General features: G+C 45.6%; 1 protein-coding gene across 7 annotated transcripts in view; it reads right to left on the bottom strand.

The window, feature by feature from the left end:
• The window catches only part of LOC149304343 (disks large homolog 4), a 159,673-nt gene that overhangs the window by 84,878 nt on the left and 57,029 nt on the right, over nucleotides 1–17,766 (bottom strand). Inside the window, exon 1 of one of the 7 annotated variants that reach the window (XM_089480538.1) lies at nucleotides 7,695–7,712. The exons of the other annotated variants lie outside the window; for them this stretch is intronic. Coding sequence (XP_089336664.1) covers nucleotides 7,695–7,709 — 15 coding nt within the window. The 5' untranslated portion in view covers nucleotides 7,710–7,712. Of the gene's footprint in view, nucleotides 1–7,694; nucleotides 7,713–17,766 lie in introns of those variants that run through there. 7 annotated transcript variants of the gene reach the window in all.

Raw genomic sequence — 17,766 nt, 5'->3', positions numbered from 1 at the left:
AATGTGGAGGGACCACTGCACATCAATACGTCAACCTGTTTCTCACTCCTTGTGTTACTTGTGGAATGGAGTTTACATCACAAAAGAAAAGGAATAATGCATTACAAGGAATTGTGTGCATCCTAACTAATAATTTCCAGGTTCTACCTAGACTCTGGAGACCAAGGTTCAATTCCTGGCTCAGCCATGAAACCCACTGGGTGACCTTAGACAAGTCACACTCTCTCAGCCTCAGGGGAAGGCAATGACTGACCTCCTCTGAGCAAATCATGCCAAGAAAACTCCATGATAGGGCTGCCTTAGGGTTGCAAACAACCACAACAACAAGTCTAAATATTCATCCTGCCCCAATAGCGGCCGATGAATCCCAGGCCAGTCGGAATTGAATCTACTGTGTTGTACGATGACCCTTGGGATCCTTCCAACTCTGATTCTAGGATATGATGGATGTGATGAGGGCCAGAAAGAACTCACATGTGGCCCCCGAGTGAACATTGCCCAACCTGCGATCTATCGGTTTGTGTCTTTCTTTCTCCCAGGAAGCAGAGTGATGGGATGTTTCCTTGTTTGGACTACAATTCCCAGAAGAATTGTAGTTTGGGAGTTGTAGTCGAAACAAGAAAACATCCCCAAGCTCAAGTGTAGGACTACAGCTTGGTCCATATTTTGCATGTCTGCCCTCTGGGATGATCATGGGAACCTTGAGCCTCCAGAAGCCTTGGCTGACAAGGATTGCCAATGGTAAAGGACTGTATGATTTATTAGTAAATATTATTTTGTAATTAGTAAATATTAACTGTTATTTTCTGTGCAGAAAATGCTATAGAGAGGGACTTACTCAGTACAAAATTCACACATGCTTGCTTTGCACAGAAAACCGCATTTCTCATGCAGGAAATAGGGATTTCTCTGTAGAAAATAATACTTCTGTGCAGAAATATTATTATTTCTTAGTAAATATGTCATATTATGTATTATTTTCTGTGCAGAAAAAGCTGCAGATAGGGACTTATTCTGCACAAAATTCATACATGATCACTTTGCACCGAAAACAGCATTTTCGAAGCCGGCAACAGAGTTTTCTGTGCAGAAAATACCTCTTCTATGCAGGAATATTATTTTCTGTCTATCAAATGCAGTTTCCTTCAGAGAAAATGCTGCCTGCTGCACAAAACCACCATGCGCAAATTTGGCGCAGCAAAAGACCAAAACTATGAACAATCTTTTGCAGAGTTTCTTGTAATGGCAAGGAAATTGCTAAAATATTACTTGCCGCTTCCATTGAGAATGAGCAGAGAATTACATCCCTGGCCTGCGTCCTCCGTGCAAAGGCAGCCAGGTTAATCTCGACTGTCCTTGTCAGTGGATTTGGGATTAAAGCAAGGTTAGAAAGAAACAGCATTTAAGCCATCGAGAAGAGATGCAATAAAGAAAGAGGAGCAGGAGGGGAAAAGGTTGATGGCGCCCATGACTTTGTCACATCATACCTGTTTGGTCTCATATCCTACAGCCCTTGAAACAGGGTGGGTCTTATGTGGCCCCAAGGTTGTTTTTTGTGGCTTTTGACCCACCCAGGCTGCCTCCGCACTGCAGAAATAATCTAGTTTGACACTACTTTAAATGCCACGGCTCCATGCTATGGAATATTGGGATTTGTAGTTTGGTGCAGCACCAGAGATCTCTGACAGAGAAGGCTATATGTCTGCAGGATTACAAATCCCAGGACCCCATAGCATTGAGCCATGGCAGTTAAAGTGGCATCAACTTGGATTATTTCTGCAGTGCAGATGCAGCCCTGGACTCACCAAACTGCTTTCTTTCTAGTGAGAAAATTAAAAGAAATTTTTCTTTCCTAGAAGCTTCCAGGAGTGACAATTCATCTTCAAAATATGATTTAGGGCACACCATTCAACACCATTTCACAGGTGAAAACTGGGACACATATGGCCAAGCAACTTCAGAGTCGTGGCCAAGATGACAAAAGTTGTTTGTGAGGAAGAAGAAACAAGCTAGAAGGTGCTGCAGCACTTTGCTTTTGCGCAAGCAACTGGGAAGAGAAAGATTCTACACCACCCTCACCTTTTGCCTCTCCTTCCTGCTGAGTTAATGGAGTACCAACCACTTTTGCCCCTTGGACTCAGTTTGCAGCAACTGAGTATCCTATGTAATACTTCCGTCCTCATATCAAGGAGCACTGCCTCCACATCTGGGTCAAAGCTTACGAAAGTTACTTTTTTGGACACAAAGAGTGGCCACGTTGGCAGGGGAGTTATGTGAGGTGTAGTCTAGAGAAATAAATGCTCCAGATAAATAGTTCGTAGAGGGATTTGCACCAAGCTTTGCTCAAACTATACTGCAAAAACTCTGTAAGGCCCAGTACACACGGGCGGGGAAATGCCGCCCCTCTTTGCTACGGATCTTTCCCGGAGCAGCCAAACCATGTGGGAACGATACGCAGCCAGGAAGTTCCTTGTGGCATCATAAGAGCTGCAATGCAGCTCTATGACACCTCTTCCTGTGCGCGACGTGTGGACACTATGCGTCGCGTACGTCATCATGGCAGCCCCTGTATGGATGGGAGGCCAGCATGATGGCGGTGGCGGCACATTCTAGGGTTCCGGAGCATGCGATTGCTGCATGCTCTGGAACCCTAGCATCAGCGCTGCCACGCCGCTTCCTGCCTGTGTGTACCAGGCCTAAGCTTGCTGAGTCCTGTTTTTATGACCAGGATCTTCTCTCTCTCTCTCTTTCTTGTTCAACTTTTTGAAGATTTTAGGGATCTGCTGGGGGAAGATAGGGTCCCTACTCTGCCCTTACTTACATGAAGTTTCCTACAAGTCCCTTTGGAGAAATGAAGCTGGCAAGGCTAAACACAGCATCCCTATTGCTGATTAGAGAATGCTGACATCTAGAGGCTGGAGGTGGTACTGCAGCCTGTAGAGAGTTTTAGATTAACTAAAATTCATAAATCCATTTTAAAAGCTGGAAAACCCCAAGATGCACAATATTTAGTATATACATGTCATCATTTTGATGGCTAGGTTTCATAGTTCTGGACCCATGGTGGAGACAAGCACACATATTCTATTATTATTATTATTATTATTATTGGTTCTTATCTCCTCCACTTCTTATTCTTCATCACTAGTCTTACTTCCCTTTAACCTGGATTACTTGATCAACCGTACCACGTCTTCATGGATGCAAACTCCACAGTCGTGTCTTCCAATGCCCTATTTTGGTCCTTTTCCACTTTTCTTCTGCTCTTCCTTTTCTCGCAATTTTTCATTCTTTCCCAATGCTCTTTCTCTCCTTTCCTGCCTGGTGCGTATTCAGCTTTTCCCTTTACTCCTTTCTCTGCCTTCCTCAATGCTAACAATTTTTCTCTCTTTCTTTTCCTCTTGAAACGTTTGAAGAGTTTGGGGGCCCTGTGGCGGAAAGCAGGTACATCAATCTGCCCAGAGCCCCTGTGAATAAATGCATCTCCCAGACCCATCTTTGCCAGGGAAGATCTGGCACCGAGTGTGTTAAGATGGTACTGCAACTTTGCAAGCTACAGACCAATTGTGAGAAACTAAATTAATTCATCCCTATATAAGCCCTGCGTCCCTATGATCCTCTTAGTATCCATGCCAAATTTCAGCGGGTTCAAGACCTGGGAGTTGTACTACAGATAGACACATACTCATAATCAAAAACACAAAAACTACTAATCTGTAGTTAAAGCTATTAATCCTTAGCAGCCATCTTCTGCGGGAAATTGTTTTTAGTCTTCTTTATATTTTCCCAGTTATAAACTGAAGCCCTTTCTGCCAACTACACAAACACAATAGTATACACACTGCTGTATGCTTTTATAATCGGTACATAGAATTGGAAGAGACCTCGAGCTCCCTGACAGAGAAGGCTAAACATCTCACAAAACTACAATTTCCAGAATTTCATAGTGCTGGGGCATGATAGTTAAACTGGGTTATTTCTGCACCCAAAGTCTCAGAGATTTCTGATGCTGTCTGAAAGGAAGGAAGGAAGGAAGGAAGGAAGGAAGGAAGGAAGGAAGGAAGGAAGTAAGTGTATATCATCCAATGGCTCCCTAATTGTTTTCCAAAACTTTCCAGAAAACGAATGGCAGCCAGTGGGGCAATGAATCCACTCCAGGTCTTATTGCAATCTTTGAAAGGTTCCGAACCCTGGTTTTAACTATATTCCGCACCATGGGCAGCTCATTTTAAATCCTGCCAAAACTGCCCCATCAACCTGGGGCCCCTTAGTCACCTCTATAGAAAAGCCAACATTTATTTTTTAACATCCAAGAGGGAGGAATTCATCCTTAGAAACTGAAGGATGGATATTGCATAATACTTTGGGGTGGCAGACAAACACATCAGACTCTGTGTAGCATCATCTGCATTTGCACCACCCATGAGGACCAGAAACTTGAATTATTATGTGGTTCCCCTTTTGGGCAATGGAGAAGTAAAAAGAGATGATAAGCTAAAGGACGAGTAAATCCCTTCCCACATTAAATACTATTGAAAGCAACCAACGTGGTGAATCACCCGTATCCCTAAAACCAAGGAGAACGTCTAAGAGGCAGCAAAACAACAATGAATACCTTGTGAATGAATAGAGATTAATAATATATTGTTTGTTACTAATGCAGTGGATTAGACAGGCAGCAATAATTTACAGTGTTTCTGAATTACAGGACAGCATCCCCACCAATGTATGAGTATCTGCTATTATGGCCTTGTCTCGGTTTAGCCCAGAAAAAGGAGGTTACAGAAGGGAAACTGAGGCACTTTCTGTCCTTGCAGGGACTGTCTCAGGAGGTGGGTACCCCAAATGGCACTGGCTTGGAGGCGAGATTTGGGGTTTCTTGAGTCTCTGTTTATCCCATGGGGGCAAGTATGGAGATGACATTTGGAAGTAAAGAAAGAGTGGATCTTCGGGTTTCATCCTACTTTAAGTGTCATGGCGAACACTGGGATTCTAGCTTGAACATCATTGATTAATCCTAGCTAGGGGCAGACCTATTGGTGAAATAGTCAATCAACACTTGTGCAAATTCCATTGATTCAATGGGCCTACTCTAGGTTGGACTGGCAATATGATGCATGTCACAGTATGCAATTTATAGCACCTTTAATACCCCTTTGAAATGTCATGGCTCCATCTTCTGGAGTCTTGGGACCTGTAGTTTTGTGCGGTGCTTAAAACTGGCTGCCAAAAAGCTCAGATGCTGCAGTGCAAGGGAGGGTAGGGCAGGTTTGTTGTTGTTGTTGTTGTTGTTGTGTGCCATCAAGTCATTTTCAATTTATGGCAACCCTAAGCCTATAATCATGGGGTTTTCTTTGCAAATTTCTTCAGAGGGGGGTTTGCCATTGCCATCCCCTGCAGCTGAGAGAGTGTGACTTGCCCAAGGTCACCCAGTGATTTCCATGGCCAAGCCGGCATTTGAACCTTGGTCTCCAGAGTTATAGTCCAATGCACACACCACTATGCCACTATGGCTTAGAGAAATCCTCTAAGTACCTACATGACACTCCCTTGGGCTACAGCATTTGAGCTCTTTGGCAGCAAATGCTTCGCACCTCAGAAAACTACAGATCCCACAATTCCAGGAGATGGAGCCCTGGTGTTTCAAAAGGTATTAAGGGTGCTATAATTGCATACTATGGCTATGCCCCATGGCATGAATCACACTCCCAGCCCAATCTAGAGTGGGCCCACTGAAGCGATGGAGTTTGCACACATATTGATTGACCGTTTCACCATCAAATCAATAGGTCTGCCCTAGCTAGGATTAACCAATGGCATTCAAGCCCAAATATATGACTTTTTCAGCAGCCTTCCTTAGCGAGGGAGCAAGGAAAGAACCCAATCCACCCGTGGCAGCTGGTTGCATCCATATGAGTGGGTCCTCCGCACTGGGTTTCAAGGCATTGAACCTGTTTAGTGAAGGGGGGAAACAAGAGTTAAGCATCTTGTTTGGACTAAAATTCAGAGCAGATTTATAGGGGAGCCACAAACATGGACAGCATCCACTGGTCCATTTTCTCCAACTGATATTTTAGGGTGGGAGAATTGTGGGGGGGTGAGGAAGAGGGTGTTAGGGTGTCAAATGTCCAGTTTTGGGGTGGGAAGCAGTTTTTATTTATTTGGGAAAGTGACAAGTAGGTTGGTGGATGCAAAGTAGGGAGGAATAACCTTGGATGGGGTGGATGTTAGTTATTGGGGAGGGGGTCACTGAGGAATAGTCTCTGGAAAATTGGAATATAGAGGTGGGTGACCCAAATTTGCAACTAGTGAGAGGGGATATGTACCCAAAAGGTTGCCATACCAGAGTCTGGGATGGTGGGGGAAGAGTAAGACCCATGGCTGAGGGTCAAAGGGCACTGGTTTCCTAGGGAAGATGCATGTTTTGGCATCCGAGGGCCTCAAAGCAAGTGAGATGTTTAGGGGGTGTTATGACACCAGGATTGCTTTTCTTGGCAGGGGCTACCATGCTCAGGGGGTTTCCAAGCTGGGGGAGAAAGTGGGGAGGTAAGGCTTCACCCAGATGATCCCAACTCCCCCCCCCCCAAAGGAGATCATGCTAGCACCACGAATGCTCTCCCAATGCTCCAGCTATCCATCACACAGGGATACGTTGACAGGTATAAATACAGATTATTACATTATTAGCTTATTTGCTGTTGGTGGTGGTGGGAGAGCCATTTTTGCTTTCAGCCCAGCAACAACCCACCTTCCACACCATTTACGCACTCTTGCACACACATTGGGGGGGGGGGGTGAAGGACAGAAGATATACATCTTTGGGGGGGGCTGAAGGATAGAAGGTACATATCTTTTGGGGGTATGAAAGAAAAGAGATATATATCTTTTGGGAGAGTGAAGGATGGGAGACATATATCTTTTTGAGGGTGAAGGACAGAAGGTATATATATTTGGGGGGGTTAAGGACAGGATATATATATATTGGGGGGATGAAAGAAAGGGAGTATATATCTTTTGGAGGGTGAAGGATATGAAGTATATTTCTTTTGGGGGGTGAAGGACAGGAGGTATATATTTTTGGGGGGGATGAAACACAAGAGGTATACATCTTTTGGGTGGCATGAGGACAGAAGGTGTATATATATATATATATATATATACATATATATATATATATTGGGGGGGTGAAGGGCAAGAGCTCAGTTTCTCTTTTTTGGGGGGTGTGAAGTGCTGGAGGTATATATTTTGTGGGGATGAAACACAGCAGATATACATCTTTTGGGGGGACTTAAGGACAGGAGGTATATTTCTTTGGGGGGGTTAAGGACAGAAGGTATATATCTTTTGGGGGAAACACAGGAGATATATATCTTTTGGGAGGTTAAGGGTAGAAGGTAGATATCTTTTGAGGGGATGAAGCACAGGGGGCATATAGCTTTTGGGGGGGGGGGTGAGTCTTCTTTGAGCCTCCTTGCAAACCTTCCTCTGCCTATTAGCAAGCCAACCTGTCCCTTTCCCCCTCCCCACTCCCCTCCTCAACCTGTTGCTACTGCAGAATGGGGGGTTGGGGGGAAATAAGGGGGTGGGGAGGGAAGGGTTAACCCTGGAGGGTGGTGCTGGCTTTTTTCGGGGGGGGGTTGCTGGTGTGCAAAGGGAGGGGGAGATTCCATAAAAAGAGAAGAAGGTCCACCTACCACACAGAGACACATAGAGGAGAACCTGTTCTTCGTCTTCATAAGGGGTGTGCGGGGCTATAGGGGGGCAGAGTAGTAGTATGGGGGGGGTGTCAGAGGAGGTTGAGGGGGGCTGAGTCGTCACGACTAGACGGCGGGAACGTGAAAGGGCGAGAAGAGGGAGGGAAGATGTGCAGAGAAGGAGGGAGAAAGGCAGAATGGCCAAGGGAAGGATGGAGAGCCAGAGAGAGGGAGGATGCTGCTGCTGCTGCTGCTGCTGCTGCTGCTGGGAGGCTGGCTGTGATGCAGTGAGGCAGCAGCCAGGCAGAGGGATGGATGGGGGGCTAGGGAGGGCAGAGAGATGGGCTTGTGTCTGAGCGTGTGTCTGTTTGTGTCTGTATGAGTGTGAGGCAGGCGCAGGATCTGTGGCGTGTGTGTGTGTGTGTGTGTGACAGTGGGCATCCAGGAGGCTGCCTTTCGTGCAGCAAGGTGCAGAGGCTGCTGGAAGGATGCTCTGCTCTCTTCTGTGCCTGTCCAGGAGATGCAAAGGGAGGGGGCCAGGGGGAAGCAGAGGAGGCTCTGGTGGTGTGCCACAGGCCCATGCGGCCACAGATGTGGGGTGTGCGTGTGTGTCTTCCTTGTGTGGATGAGGGGGGACACCCATTGCGGCGCTTGGAGAGTTAGGATGAAAGGGGGCGGCGGTGATGTGGGGGCGATGCAGGCTTCGCAAAGGGATGGGGAAGAGGAAGCCAATGCAGTGGTGAGGAGCCTGCAGCTCAAACAGTGCACACTCACACACAGAGACACATGTCTTTAGGTTAGCAATAGAAGACCATTTTTTCTTTCCTACACATTATAGGAGGTAGGCCAGCAGAGTGAAATGGTCTGAGCATTGGACCAGGACACTGGGAGACCAGGGTTGGAATCCCAACTTGGCCCTGGAAACCCACTGGGAGACCTTGGGCAAGTCACACTCTCTCAGCCTCAGAGGATGGCCACAGCCCTCAGAAGACGCTTGCTAAGAAAACCCTGTGAGCGTCACCACAAGTCAGCAACAACTTGAAGGCACACCGCAACAACAGGACAGTGGGCAAGACTTCACTGCAGATGTTTGGAAGAGAAACATTCAGAAATTGCACCCACAATAGGATTAAAGGCATGCATATGGGCCCATGTGTGCACATCTGTGTGCCCCAAACAGGGAAGAATAGTGTGCACATGTGTGAGAGTGTGGCAAAGCTGAGACAGGCAACAGGGCACAGGGCGAGGAAAAACCCACCCATGCACACAGGCAACTTCTCAATAGTGGCTCAGGAAATGTGGGAACAGCTGGGGAGAAAGTTGCTCAACAGGGGCCACAGGTAAGGGTCTCTGATGGGATGCACCCCACATGCCAATCATCCCCTTGATGTGAATGTGAATCTTTGATCAGCCAGGAGGCACCCTTGTGGGGAAAGAGGGAACCAGAGCACCTAGGAAGGAAGGAAGGAAGGAAGGAAGGAAGGAAGGAAGGAGAGCCAGAGGGTGCAATGCCAGATTGGAGCAAGAATGCTGGCAAATTGTCCGTGTGCGCCTCTATTTTATTGATAAAGCCCAGAATGAAAAAATCCATACCAGAGCTTGGAAAACTGTCTGTTTTGGGCAGTCTGCCAGAATCTGCAATTCTGCCAGTTCTGCAATTCCCAGAATCTGTGGGATTTGGGGAAATTCTGGAAGTTGCAGAGCCACTGGTTGGGGATTCTGGGAAATGTCGCCCAAAACAGGCACTTCCCCTAAACTTTGATTCACACAGGCGCATATGTACTATGTGTGTGCAAGAGAGAGAGAGAAAGAATTGACTGGATTTGCACACTGCAGCATTACAGTGAACATAAAAATGCAGCCACAGCACATATGCGCCTGTGTGGATCAAAGTTTAGGGGAAGTGCCTGTTTTGGGTGACGTCTCCCAGAATCCCCCAACCAGTGGCTCTGCAACTTCCAGAATACCCCAAAATCCCACAGATTCTGGGAATTACAGAACTGGCAAAATTGCAGATTCTGGCAGATTTAGTCCAAAACAGACAATTTCCCAAGCTCTGGTATAATGGATTGCATTAGTGAATTTTTCCATTCTGGGGTTTCTTTTATCAATAAAATAGAGGCGCCCATGGACCCCTTTCCCATAACCCCAAACCCCTGCCCCTGAGCTGTGCAACCTGGGAACACAACCCAATAGTAGCAGTGTATGTTCACTCTGGCCGGCCAGTTCTTAAAAAATAACACCCCTCCTGGTTTCTTCACAGCCCTTAAATGGGCACATAAAGCCCCAGACCACTAATACAGTATCCGTTAATACAGTATTTACAGCCATGCAGGAACTGTTGTTACTAGGCTGGGACAAAATGGGGGCATTGGCTCCCCAAAAAGAATTCTGCTCCCCAAATGAAATGTTAGTTCAATTCCCAGTTACTGCAGTGATTTAAAACTTCGCTTGAGCATTTCAAAGAAAAGGAGCGTAAAAGGGAGGCGGAAGAAGTATATACATGTGGAGTCTTCCTTATCCAAAATACTTGGAAGTACTTGGGATTTTGGAGGTTTCTGGAATATTTGCATATGCAGAATGAGATATCATAGAGATGGAACCAAGCTTAAACATTAAATTCAATTATGTTTTGTATACACTTCACAGACATAGCCCAAAGGTAATTTTTTATACACAATATGCTTGATAATTTTGTGCATGAAACAAAGTTTGTGTACACAGAACCATCAGAAAGCAAAAGTGTTCCTATCTCAGCCTTTCCTGTGGGCAATTTTGGATTTTGGAATATTTTGGATTATTTTGGAATTCCAGATGAGGGAGACTGAACCTGTACTCCTAGTATGCTCAGAGGTCCTCTTGCTGTTACGACTTCACATATTCCTGCCATTTAAAATAGGCTCCAGGTAGGGATACAGGTACAGCTGGGGCAGAGGGCAAAATGAGGACATTTTGTAAACATTTGTATATATTTGTGTATGTGTATCGTATATATATTGCAAATATATTGTATATATTTGTGTGTGTGTGTGAGTGTGTGTTTGTATAGATATTTATATATTCCTTCGGACCTCACACTTTCATGCAGTAACTGGAAACTTCAGCTGAGCATTCAGAGTTTCAGGACCATCAGAAAAGAGGAAGGCAAAGAGTCACCAAAGGAATGCAAAAACAGCAAATCAAAGAATTCAGGGGGTGAACAATTTCCAATGTCTGATTCTCTGCAAATTTGGAGACTGAAGGACATTTTCATTAGTATGGGGCACAATTCTTATTTGAGCAAAGCCCTCAGTCTTGATCACTACACTCATAGCTCCAGCATGGTGTTGTAGTTTCAGTGTTGAACTACATCCTCTTCTGCACTGCAGAAATAACTCAGTTTAACACTGCTTTAACTGCCATGGCTCAGTGCAATGGGATCCTGGGATTGGTAGTCTATTGTAGCACCAGAGCTTTCTGGAAAAGAAGGCTAAATAGCTCATGTAACAGTAAACCCTACAATTCCATAGCATTGAGCCATTGCAGTTAGAGCGGTGTCAAACTGCATTAATTCTGCAGTGCAGATAAGAAGAGGCATTACTCTTGGGCCTCCAGCCATTTGGGGGCATTCAACTAGCGTTGTCAGAGGGGAAATTGGAGAGTGGCCCTGTACCTTTATCGGTTATGCCGAAAAGGGAATGTCAGCCGGTGTGGCTTTTTACCTGGTTGTGTGACCAGCAGCCCCCTTCATCTACACAACTGCAAAGGAGACAAGAGCCATCTCTGGCAACCCTACAGTTGACATTGTCAGTTTCACACCCTGACAGCACTCTGCCAGTCAAACTGTTAGTGGACACATTTTGGGGAACCACTTATTTTGGTCCTTTGGCTCTTGAACATTATGCCACAACTGGATCAAGCCATGCGCTGTGACTGGAAAAGCAGCACAAAAGTTGTCCCATTGTGAATCACTCCAGCAGCTCCTTGGGAGCAAATGTGGAAGAAAGCCAGCTGATGTATTTCCTACCCCAAAAACTCACAAATCCATCAAGCTTCTTCAAATAAGCCACTCTTCTCTCTCTCTCTCTCAGCCCCATCTCTTTGTCCTCAATAAGGAATATGGAGGGAACAGCACTGGCCTACCTTGCAGGGGGGTAGTTTCTCCCAGAGTGCCCTTTTGTGGCCACAAGAAACAGTGTTATATTATTAAAGTTTATTTATATAGCATCGTAAGTTTTACATGCCGCTTTACATAATCATCAAAACAAGATAAAGCCTGCCTATGGCATACAATCTAAAATCACAAAGCATGAAATTTTAAAAACCAACAATTAAACAAATTAGCATTAAGTACATTAAGTGCCTCTTGGAAGAGTCCAGGAGCAGCCATTTGCCTTTGAAATAGCTCACAGTCCCCTTGTAATGCTTAATTGTTGTTGTTGTTGTTGTTGTGTGACTTCACATCATTTCCAACTTATGGCAATCCTAAGGCTCCTCATCACAGGGCTTTCTTGGCAAGATTTGTTCAGAGGAAGTTTGCCATTGCCTTCCTCTGAGGCTGAGAGACTGTGAGTTATTGCCCAAAGTCACCCAGTGGGTTTCATGGTCAAGCGGGGAATCAAATCCTGGTCTCCATAGTCCAACACACAAACCATATCCATGCTGGTTCTGACTATGTTTAATATGCCTCCCCAAAAAATTAGTTTCTCAAAAACAAAAGTGGTTTTGTTTGAGGATTTTGGTACAGTCCATGTGGCCCCTGGAAGGTCCAAGGTGGCCAAAAAATGGTCCCTTTGGACCCAACCACAGCTGCCCACTGCAACAACTGGAGTCCCACTGGATTCTGCTTTGCTCAGGCCCACCTGGGATCCTGTGTCCAGTTCTGGGTATAATTCAAAAAAGGCTGGGGCATGTCCAGAGAAGGGTGACCAAAATGATGAAGGGTTTGGAAACCATAAGGAGAGACATAGGGTGCGGGATGTGTTTAGCTTGGAAAAGAGAAGGTTAAGAGGGGACATGATAGCCCTTTTTAAATATTTGAGGTGCCACAGGCTTCTGTCCTGGGCCCAATGCTATTCAACATCTTTATCAATGACTTGGATGAAGGAATAGAGGGCATGCTTATCAAATTTGTAGATGACACCAAATTAGGAGGAGTAACTAATACTCCAGAGGAGAGGATCAAAATTCAAAATGACCTGAAGAGATTAGAAAGATGGGAAATGCACAGATATAGGATGGGGGACACCTGGCTTAAGGAGACACATATGTGTAAAACAGATGTGGACCACAAGTTGAACATGAGTCAACAGTGCGATGCGGAAGCTAAAAAGGCCAATGCAATTTTAAGTTGCATCAGTAGAAGTATAGTGTCTGGATGAAGAGAAGCCATAGTGTTTTGGTCAGGCCTCACCTGGAATAATCCTGTGTCCAGTTCTGGGCACCAGAATTCAAAGAGGATGTTGAGAAGGAGGGCCATCAAAATGGTGAAGAGTTTGGAAAACATGAAGCCCTATGAGGAGAGACTTAGGGAGCAGGTTGCAAGGCCTGCCCCGTATTCAATATCTGGCTGGGCCTCCTTTATCAGATCCCTGTCCCCTGTCTAGCAGCCCTTCTTTTTAAAGGTTGCAAAGAAGCTGGTCCTGGTCCCTGAATCCCACCCTCCTTTCCTCGCAAGGCCTTACAAGGGATGGGGAGAGGAAGACTAACATGGGAACAGGAGACCTCCCCAGAGAGAGAAGGGTCACCCCCAGGGCCCAGACCCTTCTTCCCCCACTGACCCCTCTCTCTCAGCCGGTTGGGACCACCATTTTGGGTGTTTTCCCTTCCTCCCCTTCCTCATCCGCAATTGATGCATTTCCTCCATCCCTGGGCCTCCCTGTCTCTTTGGTCGCTTAGCAACCCAGCCACTGGGGCTCCGGGGGTTGTCATGGCGACAGGATCCTGCTCCCGCATGGAGTTGGGATGCTGGGGAGGCGGCCATGAAAACTGGGGATGGGGGAATGGAGAATGGAGGAGGGAAACATAGCATGGCCATTTATTTTTTGCCAAAAAGAAAGCCAACTGAAAAAGCAGACTATAGATTGGCAAATGGCTGGGTTTTTTAAAATTAACATAAAAAATCACATTGTGCATTTGGGGGTGAAGGTCAAGAGGGGGGAGAGGGAGAAGAGGAAAGGAGGATGCTATGGAAGGAGGGCATCTTGCATTTCCCAAATCTGCCAGCTAGAATGCCTCCTCCTTTGGTTGCTTTTCATCTCCTAGACTAGAACATAGCAAGCAAGGAACTTTTGCCATGAGTCAAGGTGGACCAATGCAGCAGCTCCACGAGTCCATTTTCTGCCCTTCTGGACCTCCTTGGGGCCACCCAGATCTCCAAAATTTAAACTCATTTTAAAATGGGAGGTCTGCTTTTGGTTCTGAAAAACAGGCATATTTTTAAAAATATGATAAACTGTGCAGGGAAGTCCTCTTTGAAAGGGATGACACAGATCTTGGAGGCTTCCAGGAGAGCAGATTACTCCTTGTTACAGGTGGGGAAAGGGGTGGCCTGGGAGCCTGGGCTACAAAAATGGGACTTAGCTGGACGGATTTGGCCCCAGGACCCATGAAATAAGTACTGTACATAAAATAAACAAATAAATATTGCTCATGCTACTCCAGGGATTGCCAAGATTGCCAAATGTGTGTATGTGTGTTTGTGTCTTCATGTTGCCTGCTGACCTATAGTACTCCCCATGAATTTCAGAGGTTTCTCTTAGCAAGGAATCCTCAGGGGTGGTTTGGCCAATTCCTTGCTCTGAAACAAAGCCTCCGGCTCTTGGTATTGATTTGTGATCTCCCATCCAAGTATTGACCAGGTCTGACCCTGCTTAGCTTCCAGAACCAGACCTGGAGGATATTTGGGCCCTTGCCCAGTCTTCTACTTTAAAGAGGAGACATTCATTGTTGGTCTTCCATCCAAATATTAACCATGCCTGACCCTGCTTTGCTTTCAAGATCAGACGGGATCAGGTGCCTTTTGGAAATTTAGGCCCCCAGTGGTTTGAGTGTTGGAATAGGATTCTGGAAACCAGGGTTTGATTCCCAGTTCTGCCATGAAAGCCACTGAGTGATCCTTGGGCAAGTCACAGTCTCTCAGCCTCAGGGGAAGGCCATGCAAACCTCCTCTGAACCAATCTTGCCAAGGAAAACCCATGATAGGTCCCACCTTAGGGTCGCCATAAGTTGGAAATGACTTGAAGTTTCTGGGAATTCAGGGGTGGGACACAAACGGCCCTCTGAATGTTGCTAGACTGCAGCTCCCAGCATTCCTCAACATTGGCTATACTGGCTAGGGGCTGCTGGGACAAACAATCCAACATTAGCTGGAGGGCCATGTGTCAGAGTAAAACTTCAGTTTCCACCTGAAATGGTAGCTATGCCTCTTTTTCCATAATGCTATTTAAAATGGCTGCAACGGAACCAGAACCTGCACATTTGCATCCACCAGAACTTCATCTTTATCAGGAACAATGACGCCATTGCCACCCACCCACTCTCCCAGCCCTAGCATCCTCATTTCCTCTGGGTTTGGCTACAATCCTCAAGGTAGCTATGGGGAAAATGATTTTTTCCAGCACCAATATATTGCTATGAGAGGTCTGCCTGCTGTAATGCAAAGTAATGCTGGACTGGCTTGGTCTCAAATGGGCAACTAAGAGCCATGAACTTTGTAAAAGACCTGCTTCCAGCCAACAAAAATACAGTACAACAAACTGCACGAAGTGGCTATGAAGGTCCATGACGTGAAAAGGAATATTAGATAATAATACAACAATTCCTGTTCTTTTCATTAAAGTAATGCAGCGGTGCAAAGGCTGCTCAAAATGAGTCCCATTTGGCTTTTTAAAAAAGATAAAAGCTGCATATTGAACATTAATGTACCTCACATCTGTATCCTCCATTGGTTTTGGGGAGCCAGGTAGATCTTTCAGAGCTGTCTTGCTTCACTAAAGGGATATTTTAGGATTATACCAACATTCAACAAAATGGATCAGTAACAGCGATTGAAAAGATCCCACAAAGAATCCTGTTAGGTCCAGAGCCAGGAAAAATTACTTTTGGGGGGACTACTACTCCCAGAACCCCCCCCCCCCGACAGTTTGGAAATTTTACTTTTCTGGACCACAGCTCCCAGAATCCCCAAGGCAGCATGGCTAGGGGATTCTGGGAACTGTAATCAACCTCAGAGGATGGCAATGGCAAACCCCTTCTGAAGAAACTTTCCACAGACAGCCTTATGATAGGCTCCTCTTAGGGTCACCATAAGTCAGAAACAGCTTGAAGGCACACAACAACAAACAACCAAGTCCCAAAATTACACAATGATGTTGTTGTGTGCCTCCAAGTCACTTCCAACTTATGGCAACCCTAAGGTGCCCTATGGCGACTTATGATGAGGTTTTCTTGGCAAGATTTGTTCAGGGTGGTTTGGCATTGGCCTCCTCTGAGTCTGAGAGAGTGTGACTTGCCATGGGTTTCATGGCCGAGCAGGAAATCAAACCTGGGTCTCCAGAGTCGTAGTCCAACAGTCAAACCACTACGCCATGGTAGTGGCTCAGTTACACAATAAAAACTACACAACAAACATCCACATATTGCAAAACACAAACTTCAGCCTCTTGTCTGTGCCATGAACATTAATCAATGCCATATGCAAAAGTGCTGAACATATTTGGTGAATATAGAAAAAGCACTCAAATTCTTCATGGGATTTGTATACTATTGTCACCTCACAAGCACCACATGGGACCAAGGCCCACACCAGTGTGCCATTGCGCACAAGAGCATTAAAACAGTCACACAAAATAATGTAATGGGTGCAACGTACTGTGTTCAGAACATGCCAATGTCCAGCAATTTGATTGCTCCAGAGACAGAGGCTGGCCAATCTTGTTGGTTAAAGATAGAATCGTGCAACCATCGGGATGTCAAGGGACTGTATCTCCCAGCAGCCTTGGCCAGCATAACCAATGTTGAGACATGCTGGGAAATGTAGTGCAACAATACATGGAGGAGCTCCTAGTGAGTGACTGGCTGTGATGCTGGCTGAATGCACATCTAAAATCAGAGCCAAAGGGAGACCCAGTACTTTTTTGAAGTAGAAAAAAAGTACATATACAGTTGGCCCTCCACATTTGTGGCTTTGACTTTTGTGGAATTGATTATTTGCCTTTTTCATTAATACGTTCTCGACTCTAGAAATCTCTAGGTCCTCCAGCACAACTCTGCCAGACACTGACCATAGAGCTGTGCTGGAGAACCTAGAAGTTCCTAGAGAAAACACTTCTCTGAGCATTTGTAGGTCCTCCAGTATGAGTCTATGATCAACCTGAATGTGGAGGGACCATGCATAATTACAGCGGTCCCTCCACATTCTCTGGGGTTAAAGGTAAAGGACTTCTGTGAATGTAGAAAAACTGCAAATAAAAAAAACACACTATTCTTTTTTACCTAAGAGAACACCTCTCTAGGAGTCTCCAGGTCCTCCAGTGCAACTCTATGGTCAACATCTGCCAGAGGTTAATCATAGAATCATGCTGGAGGACATACAAATGCCTAGAGAAGAGTTTTTCTAGGAACGTTTAATTCTCTGGCACAACTCTATGGTCAACTTCCGGCAGAGTTGCGCTGGAGGACCTGGAGATTCCTAGAGAGGACATATGAATCAAAACGGCAAATAATCAAATCCACAAAAAACAAAGCCACAAAAGTGGAGGTCCAAGTGTCCTTTTGCATTTTGAACTCCATTTGCACCAGCTAAAGAAAGCTGAGGATAAATGAAGAGGAGGAGAGAGAAACTGAGCTGTTTTAAAACCAGCAGAAAAAGTGGGAAGGCAGAGGATTAATAGGGCTATTCCTGCCAAATCGGGACGGTTGAGGGGTATGTAAACTACTTCCCAGGAGTTCTCCTGGGTGCTGAGTTCAAGACACAGACATACCCAGTGATAACTAGAAAGCAAGGAATCCAAAAGGCCAGAGATCACCCAGAGGCCGGACTTTGTTTCTTTGATTCTTTTCAAAAAACGTATCACTTTGTTACCTCTAATTG

This window comes from Sceloporus occidentalis, unplaced genomic scaffold (genome assembly GCF_023333645.1).
Source record: "Sceloporus occidentalis isolate IW3139 unplaced genomic scaffold, rSceOcc1.0.p SCAF_14, whole genome shotgun sequence".
NCBI classification, from domain to species: Eukaryota; Metazoa; Chordata; class Lepidosauria; order Squamata; family Phrynosomatidae; genus Sceloporus; species Sceloporus occidentalis.
Note: the sequence above shows the minus strand (reverse complement) of the source record. Positions and strands in the feature narration are given on the sequence as shown.